The 13,677-nt window shown below is 31.9% G+C and overlaps 1 protein-coding gene across 3 annotated transcripts in view; it reads left to right on the plus strand.

The window, feature by feature from the left end:
* The window catches only part of AHI1 (Abelson helper integration site 1), a 204,428-nt gene that overhangs the window by 116,400 nt on the left and 74,351 nt on the right, over positions 1 to 13,677 (plus strand). For all 3 annotated transcript variants that reach the window (XM_008065442.1, XM_021716221.1, XM_008065440.1), the window contains exon 21: positions 11,024 to 11,079. In XM_008065442.1, the coding sequence (XP_008063633.1) occupies positions 11,024 to 11,079 (56 nt within the window). The remainder of the gene's footprint in view (positions 1 to 11,023; positions 11,080 to 13,677) is intronic.

Raw genomic sequence — 13,677 nt, forward strand, 5'->3', positions numbered from 1 at the left:
AGTTCCTGATGGTCTTTAAATAGATATTAGCATAGTTGGTATTTAACGATTATTGGTTTGCAAAATTAAATTATTTGGGCATGAGTTTAAAAGTAGGTTGGTGATATGCTAACTTTATATATTCACTGGGTTGATTAACTTAATGTTTGACTAATATTTGGGAATAAATAGAAGATCATTAAAGACTGACATAGCTCAGGAGATCTTCCTACAAGGTGTGAGTTGTAATAACTAGTTCATGGTCACATATGAAGTGCATAGCTTGAATGTTTGCTGCCCAAAAAGACTATAAGGAAAAGCTGAGGAAACAGGAAAATAGAGGAAGCTTCTTTTGTTGTTGTAGGTCATTAAAAAAAAATTCACTGAAATAACAAATCTGGATAAAAAGGAAATATCTACATTATAATATGCTACTAGAGCCAGTCTTTCAGTACATACAAAGTGACTCCAGAGTCAAGATATATTTTACTAATAAATTGTTCTTTGAGATATATTTTTTTCTAATTGTAAAGGAACAAAAACTAATAAGGGAGAATTATAATTCCTACCTCTGATTGGAGACATAAGTTTCCCAGAAAATTATTATTTTTCAACAAACATGGTAAGTTTATTGAGTGGAACAATCAACATGTAAAATATAAATATATATTGTAGTTATTTATCATGCATTCATTTTTTAACTTTCTCTTACTTTTGGGAAGGTGGTCTGATAAATTCAGAGTTGGGGAAGGAGTGCTTTGTTTGTTTTCTGTTTTTAAATAATGCTGATAAATTTTTTCAGTAAGATCTCAAAACCAGCTTACTCTGCTTATGTGGAAGATTTTGCAGTACTCAAAACCATTGATGATTTGCTTGCCTACTATAAGATCATTAAATGTCTATTCAGGGTCTATTTTACCCAACTTTATTTTGACAATTTTTATCATAAAAAATTAAGAAAATGAAAAAGAAAATCCCTAAATGTACACCATTTACTTCTTCCTTCCCAGAACTTCATCATGCATCTGCTAAAGTATTTTCCTTTACAACCACAATACCATTTTCATACCTAAGAGAAATAACAAAGACTCTAATCTAATAAATGGTTTATATACATATTTCTCTAATTGTGTCAAAACTATCTTTAGTAATTTTTTGTTTGCTTGCTTATTTTGTCCAGCATTCAGTTCAGATTTGTATTTACATTGGTTTTTCTGTCATTTTAGTCTAGTTTAATTTCAATTAATCTAGAATCTAATTTTTGTTTTCATGACATTTACTTTTTAAAGAGTATGACTGGACCATTTGTCTTATAAAATGCCAAACACTTGGATTTATTTGTTTCATCATGAATATATTCATGCTTTTTTATTAAGAGTACTATAAGTAATGTGTACTGTTTTACATCATATCAGATGATGGATAAGGTTAGGTTGCTAACCCTAACCACTGGTGATGTTGCTAACAACAACATAACCTTAACCTTAACCCACTTATGATGTTGCTAAGTTTAGTCCTTAACCAGATCTCTCCATTGTAAAAATAAAATTTTCTTTTGTAATTGTTAAGTTACCAGTGGGATGATACTTTGAGACCATGTGAATATCTTGTTCCCAATCTTACTAAGTCTTAGTGGAGTTAGTAAGTCTCACTCAGTGGTTTCAGCATCTACTGATGATCCTTGCCTAAATTAATTATCATAGTGGGGAAGAGACACAAAATGGTGTTTTCTAGTGCTATCATCACTTCTACATTTATTGCCTGGTGTTCTTCAGTCAAATAGAGTGTTTCCTTTTTTTCCCCCCCTTTCCTGTCACTCTTTGTATTTGAGTGTTATGGATTTATTTTTCATTCAGTTTGTGTTTTTCTTTCTATATTTGTCTTTTTGTGGCTCAGATTGGCAAAGAAGTGCTTCTTCATTCGTGTTCTTAGGTCCTTTGATATGAACCATTTAACCTTTGAGTTCTTTGCTTATGATGTCCAAGGTTCATCCTGTACCTTCTCTGCCTTAGAGCTGGAATCAGTCATTTCTCCAAGCAGGTCTGGTGGTACTATTAATAGATAAGGAAATTTAGAAACGAAAATCTGGGACTAAGTACACTGATTGCTACTGAGGAATGATTACTTCTAGGTCATTTCAGTAAACACATCTAAGTACAACTTTAAAATATCAGTGAGTTTATATTGATAATTCCAATTCTAATTTTAAGTTGCCTTATTATATATTTGTATGCTTTTACTTTACACAATAGGGAATCTTGTCATTTATCAATAATGAAAATTGCAAATATTTTTTTCCACTTTATCATTTGGCTTTTGACTTGGCAGGGCAAATGTTGTGAAGTATGGATCAAATTTCTTTTTTCAAGATGTCCATCTGGTTATCCCAGTACCATGTACTAAAAAATATCTCTTGCTGTCATATACCAGTATGCACTGGATATTTTTCTAAACATGTCAATGTTTTCTACTGGTCTACATATCTACTCACGTATCAATACCGCATTGTTTTAATTACAGAAGCTATTTATAGTATGTGTTGATATCTAGTAGTGTTTATTTCCAATGGTTACTTTTTTTTTCCCTTAGGAATATTTTAGGTATTCTTGCATGTTCTTCTATATGAATTTTAGAATTAACTTATTTTTTTAAACTTTCTTTAAAATTTGAATCATATTAAATTCATTTATTATCATGGGGAAAATTGATATGTATATGATGTTACATTGTCTTGTCGCAGAACAAGGGATGTTCCATTTATTCCAGACTACAGCTGCTCCACAACTTACGATGGGTTTACTTCACAATAAATCCATAATAAGTCAAAAATAGATTTAATATACCTAACCTGAACGTTATAGTTTAGCTTAGCCTAAATGTAAATGTGCTTAGACACTTACATTAACCTATAGTTGTGCCAAATCATTTAACATAAAGCGTATTTTATAATAAAGTGTTTAATATGTCGTGTAGTTTATTGAATACTCTATTGAAAGTGAAGACAGTGCTTGTATGGGTAGTCAAAGTATGCTTTCTACTGAATGCATATTGCTTTCAAGCCATTGTAAAGTTGAAAAATCATTAAGTCAAACCATCATTATAAGTTGAGGACCACCCGTACTTTTTATTTCTTTCAGAAGTATTTTAAGGTGTTCTTCATATTGTACTTACATATTTTATATTTATATTGTTTTTATAAGCGGAGTACTTTCTTCTATTTTATGTTCTAATTTGTTTGAATAGGTAAAGGATATTGATTTTTTAATATTAAATTTTATATCATGCTAACCTTCTGAATTATTTTATTAGTTCTGTTACTGGTTGTGTTAATCTTAGCATTGATTCTTTTGGACTTTCTAGCTATAAAATTTTATTATCAGAAAAAAGTTTTATTTCTTTTCCATTTCTTAAGAAGGACTTGCATCTCAGTACAGACAACTTTATGTTAAACTAGCAGAAAAGATCCCTGCCTTCTATAACTATATTATACTGGAATATAGTAAATATATTTTTTCTCCATAGCTACAGATAATCAAAGCATAATTCTCTCTATGTTTTATAGTGAGAGATTTGTGGAGATTTTCAAAACAGACTTAGGATATGTAGATACATTGTTGCCTGAAATAAATAACTTATAAGAAGGTTTTATGAAAGGGAGCACTGTGCTTTATATTTAGTGAGTAGCCCTATAACCATTTGGTGACCATATATAAGATTGCTGGATATATGTTCTGTCTTCAGAATTGAGCACATATTTCTGCCTGTTTTTATTTTGCAGTACATTTTTTTGTCTTTGTTCTCTCTCTTTCTTTGATCATGCTCCTAAATTGAAGGTTGATTAGGCTTAGAGAAACTTAAACATTTATAATTTGGTTTCTCAAATTAGCCAGGTCCAGTGGGGTAAAATATCATGACCTGATTTTCAACAAAATAAAATATTAAAAGTGTCTCCCGAGAAGCATAAAATTTCTTTCATTATCTTCTCTATACTGTGTTACCATCTGAAAAGTTAGGAACATTTTTAAGCATAGACATGCATTCCTTAACAGTGAGGATACATTTTGAGAAATGCATCATTAGGTGATTTTGCAAACATCGTAGGATGGACCTACACAAACCTAGATGGTGTAACCTACTACATACCTAGGCTATATGGTATAGCCAATTGTTCCTGGGCTATAAACATATACAGTCTGTTACTGTATTGAATACTGTAAGTAATTGCAACATGATAATCAGTATTTGTGTAGCTAAATGTATCTAAACATGGAAAAGGCACAGTAAAAATATGGACCACCTTTGTGTATGTGGTTAGTCTTTGACTAAAATGTTGTTATATGGCACATGACTGTAATACATTTCAGTTTTGCAGTAAGTTTAATAAGACTATTACCAAAATAAGTAGTAATTTAATGTTCTTTAAATCAGTCCCAGAACATTAACTCAAGTATTCTGAAGACTAATACACTTAATACTGCATTGCAGCATGTATCTGGTAGATATGGCATAAGAGAATACATCCATTCAGTTAATATTTGGGTCAAATCTTGAGGACCTTCTGTGTTTTATGCATTTTATTTAGGCACTGTGGATATCAGCATGAGTAAAGTTAGGGGCCAAACAAACACATAGTGGGTCTGGAGGGTTTGTGACTTAGATGCATGGTTTTCAGTTCAGGTTGCTGCTCTTTGGTTGTATGACCTTGGGAATGTTACATACCTTCTGATTTACTTTCTGAAAGCCACTGTTTTCTTCTTTTAAAATGAGGTTACTTTAGTTGTTTGTTAATTAAATTGTTTAAAATTCTTAATAGTTGTTTTTTGTTTGTTTTGTTTTAATTTAAGAAATCCTTTAATTTTTTCATTGGCATCAGTGGTATCACCAGTCCTAGTTTATTTGAACTTCTTTAGGTTACTGAGGCCCTTTAAGAAAGTTGTTAGTTTTCTTTGCTTACTCATGGTTTGTGGTTCCAGCATACTAATGGAGTTTCTGAGTTAGAACAAAAACAAACCTGTCCAACTGACACCCCTCTGCTAGGGCACAAGAGTAAGCTTCTCTTCTCAAGTCTCATCAGTTGCAAGTTAAAGCCGTCTTCTAATAACTGGGCCTGGAAGCCAATTCTGTGAGGAGTACAGGCCCCTTTTAAGGCCATTGTGGTCCACAGGATCTACCAGACCCTATGATATAATATTCAGGATTTGCCAGCTCTCTTGCCTTAGTCTTTTTAGATCTCTAGAAAGAAACTAAACTACATGATTTCAAATTTTGCAATAATTAGACATAGAGAAAAAGATGCTTGTCTAGAAGATTAATTGTAAGAATTACTATCACAATATTAATTGTAAGAATTATCACAAAGATAAAAATTGTGATGGTAGAGACAAAAATGAGCCCTAAAATTTAAAAATAGGATAAAATTTCCCTGAGCAAAACGATAAGACTGCAAGTTAAAGGGTGTTTCAAGTTCTAAGAAAGATTAATTTTAAGAAAGACACACTTAAGCATACCCTGGTGAAATTTCTGATTTCCTGGGTAAAGGAAAATATAACAGGCTTCTATGTAGGAGGAGAAGGTTGTTTGCATAGGAAAGAAAATCACATGAACATTGGATGTCTCCTCTAAAACACTAGAAGCTGGCTGATGTGGAATAGCATATATAGACAACCAAGGTAAAGGATTTCATATCCAAAAATCTATCATTCAGATAAGGCATTATAGATCTGTCAGGAAAGGAAGCCATAGTTGGATATACGAGGATTTAAAGAGTATTCTAATCACATGACAACTAAATAAGAACAGAAATTTCAAGACAGAGAAAAACATTAGATATTTCTGTTAGGCATAGAGAAAAATATTTGATTTTTTTTTCTTACAGTATTTCTTTTTGTTTCACAAATTCATACTTAGGACTTCTACAAATTTTTATGCATTTTCACCTATTTAAACTTAACTAAGTTCAAGAAGAATAGAGAAGTAAAAGCCTTCTAAAAGTTTCCTCTTAGTGTAGAACGAGAAGGTATTGGTAAGTATAGTATTTTGACTGGAGGGATGTTCAGACATTTTATTTGGATAAATAATAAGTATGCTTACTGCTATTATGATTCAAAAGGTAACCAAAAACAGAATTGAAATATTGATAAAAATTGAAAATGAAAATTCAAGATCAGTAGTCAGAGGGAAAAAGGAGTATGTACTGAAATTGATCAAAAAAACGAAAAGAGAAAAAAATAAAGAGAACAACATAACTAAATGAAAGTAGAGTTTTACTTCTAGTTAGAATGTGCAAGGTTGGTAATGATCATCAGTCTTACTGGAACATTGAGACCTCACATAAACTAAAAAGCCATCAAAGAGATGTGGACACAGATATGTCTAAGTAAAATAAATTCCAGAAAAAAATGAAGCCTGTTGCATAAAAGGAGTAAAAGATCAGCAGTTACTTTAATACATGGGAGAATGTATTGAAATAAAACTGAGAACAGAGAAACGATCCTTCTATAAGCAAAGTTACTGTTGAGACAAGGAGAGATCAAATGAACTTCTAAGAACCACGTAGGCTGGTATGACAGATTGGAATCTGAAAGTTCCAAAATGTGAGTCAGTCCTCTCTGTCCATCAGTTTCCCTACAGGACCTTTGCAGCATAAGCAGTGACATAGGAAACTGGGAGAAAGGCAGAAAGTGTTCCTGTAATCTCTAGGAGCTTAAATCCCAAAATCCTCCTAAAAGGAGGAACTCATCCCCTTAGAAAAATAGGTTCTGAAATTAACTAAAGCAGCAACCCAGCTCAACCCAAGCCAACTCCTGATTTGAATAAAAAGACCTACCTTACATACTAGCTTTCTGAAAGAGGAAATAACCTTTTCTGAGGAAAGATGTTTTCTATTTCAGTCTCTACTGATTATATGTCTAGCAGTTCTAACCTACAGTCAAATTCTGAAGCATTTGTGTAACCATATGCTTAGGTGACCCATAACCAAGAAAAAGAACAGTCAATAAAAGGAATCCCACAGATGATCAAAATGGTATAATTAATAGACAAGAATTTTTAAATAACTGCTTCATATATGTTAAATAACTTAAGAGGAAACATGAACAAAATGAGTGAAAAGATGGCGAATTTCAGCAGAGAAATAAAAAATCTAAAAAAAGAAACTAATGGAAAGTCTAGACTTGAAGAGTATAATGGATGAAATGAAAATTTATTAAATGGGCCTAACAACAGATAGAACATGTTGAAAAAAAGAATAACTGAACTTGGGGCAAGACAGTAAACTTATACAAATTACCTAAATTGAAGTACAGGTGTAGGGGAGTATGAGGGGCAGGAGAGGAAAGAGAATGGCAGATCTGTGTGACTGTGTGAAATGGACTAAACATGCCATTGGAATTTCACAAGGAATATAGAGAAAGTGGAGTGAAGAAATATTTGAAAAAATAATGGGCTGGTAGTTTTCCAACTCTACTAAAAGACAGCCTATAGACATAAAAAGCTTAGCAAAATCCAAGAAGGGATATTGTTAAGACTATATATGTTCACACCTAGGTACATCTTAATTAAACTGAAAAAAAATGCAACATGAAAAAAAAACTGCAAAAGCAAAGAGGAAATAGAAGGTATTATATTCAGGGAAATAACAATAAGAATGATGCCTTTCTTCTTATAAGAAACAATGAAATTAAATCATTTTCTGAAAGAAAATGACTGTTAACCTAGATTTCAATACCCAGGAAATACATTCCTTGAAAATGAATGCCCACTAAAGCCTTTTCAAAAACAAAAACATAGTCACCAGCAGATTTACACTATAAGAGATCTACCAGAGGTTCATCAGTCTGAAGGAAGATGATCTCAGATGAAAGCCTGAATCTGTGGAAGAAATAAAGATAAATATATGGGTAAATATAAAAGACTAATTTTTAAAAAAATTCTTTAAAAGACTATTGTTTAAAATAAGAACACTGATAATATATTGTGGCACTTATAATATGTAGAAGTAAAATATAAGGTAGCAGTAGCATAAAGGCATTATAATAAATGGAGTTACACTGTTTTAAGGTGCTTATATTGTTCTTGAAGTAGAAATCCTAATTCAAGGTGTACTATAATAAAGTCTGTATATTGCAATTTCTGGATTAGCTGTTAAAACTCTTTGAAGAGATGTAGCTAAAAAGCCATCAGGGAACATAAAATGAAATAGTAAAAATGTTTGATTATTCCAAAAGAATATAGAAAAGGAGAAAGAAAAGAACAAAAATAAACACAATAAAATAGCAAGTTGGTTAACTTAAGCACAGTCATAGCAATAATTGCTTTAACTGTAAATCATCCAATTATTGAAAGGCAAAAGATTTTCAGACTGGACGATCTAGCTGTAACATTTATCAATAGATTGATTTTTTTATGTATATTTGATTTACTTTTCTTTACTGATAGATTGATTTACTCTGTAGATGTTCTGTATTCTTAAGTTTATTTGAAGATATTCAAATTTTAAAATATTCCATGATAACCTAAAGATTTTAAATATATTTCTATATATTTAATATATTGAACATAACACTTTTATAATTTGGAACATAAATACACTTGTATTTTCATTTATTTCATGTTTTCCAGAAAGTAAGAGTATTATTAGTAAAAATTCTCCAGAGAAACAGAACCAATTATACACCTGTATAGAGATAAATTTACTTTAAGGAATTAGCTCACAACATTGTGGAGATCAGCAAGTTCAAAATCTGCAGGGCGGGCTAATGGGTTGGAGGCCTGGGGAAGAGTTGCAGTTTCAGTCCAAGGCAGAATTCCACTCTCAAGGAAAGTTAGTCATTTTCTTACAGCCTTTATCTAATTGGATGAGGCACACTTACATTATGGAAGGCAGTCTGCTTTACTCAACACCTACTAATTTAAGTGTTAATCCCATCCAAAAAAAATACCTTCAAAGAAACATCCAGATTAATGTTTAACCAAATATCTGAGTATCATGGTCTAGCCAAGTAGATACATAAACTCAATCATTACTCCAAGCTACTTCTTTTGAGCTTTCAATTATTGTTATGCCTTAATAAAAATGAAATGAGATACAAATGTCAGTTTTTTAAAATAACATTTACATAAAATAGAAAGCTATTTTGGGACTTTTTGGAAGACCTAATTCCTTCCTGTATGTTTTTTACTGCAAGCTTGAACAATATTCACGTTTGTATTCCCAAATGATATTATTTCTGTATGTGATTTAAATTTAAAACTAAGATTTTAACTTTAGACAATTCACTTTTAAAAATTCTAGTTTTCAACATATTTTTACCTGAAACTGAATCTATAAAATATGTAGTTTTTTCTTGTAATAGTATAAACTGTGGACATAGATTTTTGTGGGTTTTGTTTATTTTAGTTTTCATTATTTCAGCGGGTTTTTTTCCAATTAAAATTACTTTCTAATTGGATAAGAATTTTAAAATCAGTAGTAACTCTAGGTCAGTTTTATGGCTATCATAGTACGATAGTGAGAAACACATGGAAAATGTTGCTAAATCCTGAGCTCCATGATGTGACCACTCCCAGTTGAAAGCCAGTGTGCTTTCAAACTGCTTTCGGTGGTTGCAACTAGGAGGGCTGTGGGAATGTGGGGCTGGGGAAGTGGGATTTTTTTTTTTATTTGTTCTATAAACTTATGTATTATAAAAATCTTACATCAAGAATCTATATTACTTGAATATTTGCCAGTATATTTCACTCTTTAAAAAAAAATAAACCCAAAGCCAATGTTATTCTATGAATAAAAGAGTGTCTTTCCATCAAAATTACCTTAAATATTTTATTTTACTTAAGATGAAATCCTGTTCATTTGCTCTTTGGTTTCTTTAAAATAGGACATCCCCATTTTACTAGACCCTTGAAGTCAGAAATAATAATTTATTCACCTTTTATCACCGGGTATCAATAAGTATTAGTTGATTGAATAAAGGTAGTATAGTGCTTTATACTTCACTGGCCAACAAAAGCTATATGTTATTTTAATCATGTTCCTTGATGCATTTTCAATACACTTTTACAAAGTGATAAAAAGTGATTGTTTTGTGTTGGTCTCACTTATTTGCTTATCATACTTTAAGAAAAATGAATTAAATGGTTGTAAAAGAGAGGAGCTAACATTTTGCTTACTAGGATTTTTGCTAATTGCTATTAACAGATATTGTAGTTCTCACCTTTAGCTAGTCCTGCTTGTGACAGTCTTTAGCATTATTTGAACAAATTATTCTAATATTCTAATTCACATGTTAGTTTGCTGGTGGACAGATATGGAAAAAGAAATGAGACCCACGTTTGTGTTCATTTTTAAAGTGAGCTAAACTTTGAACCTGTATCTTTACAGGTGAGGTGCAGCGTTTTATATCCTGAAAGACTGTTTATTACAAAGAAATACAGTAGAGGACACTGGGAACAAAAAGAAATTCACACATGATAAAAGGATATTTCTCAAGATTAGCTGTCAGTGTTACCATTTTAAAGGAAAGAATCAGGGAACTTTTTATTTCTTCAGATGCTCCATACTGATTGAATAAATAGCAGAATATGTCATAGTAGGAAGTCAGATGATCAAAGAAAAATTCAAATGGATTTATTTATTCTTTTGAAAAAAATAAGGAAGCAGTGATTTCTTTCATAGCCTTTGTGGTATTTCTTTTTAAAAACTTTATAATGTCAAGTCACAAATAAAACTTTCATAGAAGAAATAAAGCAGAGCCCAGATAATAGTGTAATTTTTTAGCTGAAAGCAGGATATGGACACATCTTGTGCTATTGCTAGATGCCACTTGAGTGGGAAAATTGGCTTAGCTAACCTTGAGTCAGGTGTCTTAGCTAAACTCACCAACTGTTTCTAACCAAAGAGTGCATGATATAACTTTAAAGAACCCTGCCTTCTGAGTGAGAATTTTTTCTTATAAGCTGTATGAGTCATGTTGTACTGACATAACTGTTTTCAAATTTAAATGGATAGGCATAATAACCTAATATTCGCGATCTTTTCTTTCTACAGGAATTAGCAGCATAGAAAGAAAACCTTGTAACCATCAGGTAGACACAGCACCAATGGTAAGGCAGTCTATTTCTGCATTGTTAAAACTGATAAAAAGCTACAAAATGATAACTGGCCATGGTTGCACAAAATGCCATTGTAGAAAACTCTTATAACCTCCCTTTCCCCAAAAATTATATCCCCACAGGAAAATTAACCTTATGTTTTCCAATTAATGAAGAAAACATCACTTTTTGCCAAGATATAGGAAAAATAAGATAGAGTCATTTTTATAGGTACTTGTTCATATTAATGTTTTTAACTTAAAAATAATTTATAGTTTTGACAAAGTAATGTAGATATGTGTACAATTGGATTTATACTTATTTTAAAAATGAATGTACTGTGTACACCAGCATCATTATTTAGAGTGAATGTTTTATAATAGTGTAAGAAGGCTATTATGCTTCATTTTTCTTACAACTTACTTGTTTTTATTCTTATAGAACTGAAATCTTATCTCTTATCCTCTCCTACTATCAGATAACAAAAAACATTTAACAAATGCAGTATTTATTATATTTGTAAATTATAGAAGAAAGAGAATTAGATTTTCCGTTTAGTCTCTGAATATATTTGTATGAAATACATATCAGTTGCTAGTTTGCAGTTGAAAGACTCATAAGATGATGTCGAGTACAGTACATTTTACATTCCCTAAACCTAATCTTATTTCTTATCCTTTCTGTTCATAAGATTTTCTAATATTTCACACAAATCACCATTTCCTGTTATGAGAAAGGTTTAGTAATATTGATTGAGTATCCTTTATCCAGAATGCTTGGGACCAGAATGTTTAGCATTTCTGACTTTGTCTAAGTTTGGAATATTTATAAAATACTTAGCAGTTTACAATCCCTAAGCCAGAAATCAGAAATCCAAAATTTACCAGTGAGCATTTTCTTTGAGAGTCATGCCAATACTCAAAAAATTTTGGATTTTGGAGCGTTTCAGATTTCAGATTTTTGTATTAGGAATACTCAATCTGTACTACTTTTAAGAAAATAAAGTTATATTAAGCTGTATTTGAATTTTATTGATTATTACTGTTTGCCTCAGTAGCAAATTAACTCCATTTTCTATTTGTAATGAATCCATATGATTGACTTAGCATGTTTGATAATTTAATATGTGGGACTCCAGAAAGACTGGTGTATGAGGAATTCGTCATTAGCATAATCATAAAAAGTACTTGGCTATAGTATGTGTTTTTATTATCCTTTAGTAAGTATGCTAAAAGACTAACCATAACATATGTTTAATTCTTTAATATTAAAAAATTGAAGATTGGCTGTGAAGGAAATTTTATTTTTAATGTATTTGAATAATATACTCAGTCAAAACCGGGCTCGGTGGCTCAGCCTGTAATCCCAGCGCTTTGGGAGGCTGAGGTGAGTGAATTGCCTGAGCCCGCGGGTTTGAGACCCACCTGGGCAACTTGGCGAGACCTCATCTCTACAATAAAATCAAAAATTAGCCAGGCATCGTGGCACATGCCTATAGTTCCAGCTACTTGGAAGGCTGAGGCAGAAGGATCACCGGAGCCCAGCAGGTCAAGGCTGCAGTGGCTGGGAACGTGCCACTGCACTCCAGTCTGGGCGATGGAGTGAGACTCCAACTCAAAAAAAAAAAAGAAAAATATACTCAGTCATTGGATTAGTTTACATACTTTTGAAACTTGTTTTATTCTTACAGACTTTACTATGGTATCTGTTTACATTTCTGTTTTGTTTGTACATTCTGGAACTCAGAAAAGTGCAACCTGGCAGTCTTTTTGCTGTACCCTCTTGGCTGATTGTAAATCTCCATGCTAAGTAAATGATGAAGTAGTAGAACCTAATCCACATGAAATCTTGAGAAATTATATTACTAATATTTACAGTAGCACCCTAATGATCTCAAAACGACTCTATGAATTAAAGACTACTTTTAAGGCATTATAATTTAAGTATTGCTGGCCTTTTTAATATGCTTTTCCTGTTGGGTTATGAAATGGGAGCTCCTGATATATTAATCGCCTTTCTATTCTGTATGATCAATAAGTTTTCATGTTCTTGGTTTATATATGCACTCCACAAACACCCACTAGTTCTCCAGGTGGCTACTTGAGCCAAGCTCCTTTTTGATGTGTTTTTCTGAAGTAGGATCTAGTCACTCTTCTCCTTCTCCCTCTTTACTACAAATTAAGGATATTATACTACCTCTTGCCCCCACAGTCCCCAGGTTAATCTTGGCCTTTTCTGTTTCTCTAAATAGAGTCAGAAGTCTGGTAATTATTACCCAGGGTGGGTAAAGTCTGACTTGCACACAAATAGAATTTCACCTAATTTCCATCCTTGAATCTGTATGCTTTTATTTTCCTTAAAGGGTTTAAGAAAAGAAAATGTTTAGAGTTGGAGAAATAAAAAGGAGTCTATCTAAAATAGTTAACAAGGTAGGATATTTGTAGTCCCAAACTTTATTGTCTACTGGCCTGAAAAGGAAAGATGATTTAAGTCTCTCCTGGAGCCTGAGAAAAAAATAGAAGTGGAATGAACCAGGATTTTAGAATGGCTGAGACTGGGAACCTGAGTGACTTTTTGACTCTGTATCTAACCCCTAATTCCTTGTTTACT

Source organism: Carlito syrichta, unplaced genomic scaffold (genome assembly GCF_000164805.1).
Source record: "Carlito syrichta isolate Samal-C Ts95f unplaced genomic scaffold, Tarsius_syrichta-2.0.1 Scaffold308352, whole genome shotgun sequence".
Classification (NCBI taxonomy): Eukaryota; Metazoa; Chordata; class Mammalia; order Primates; family Tarsiidae; genus Carlito; species Carlito syrichta.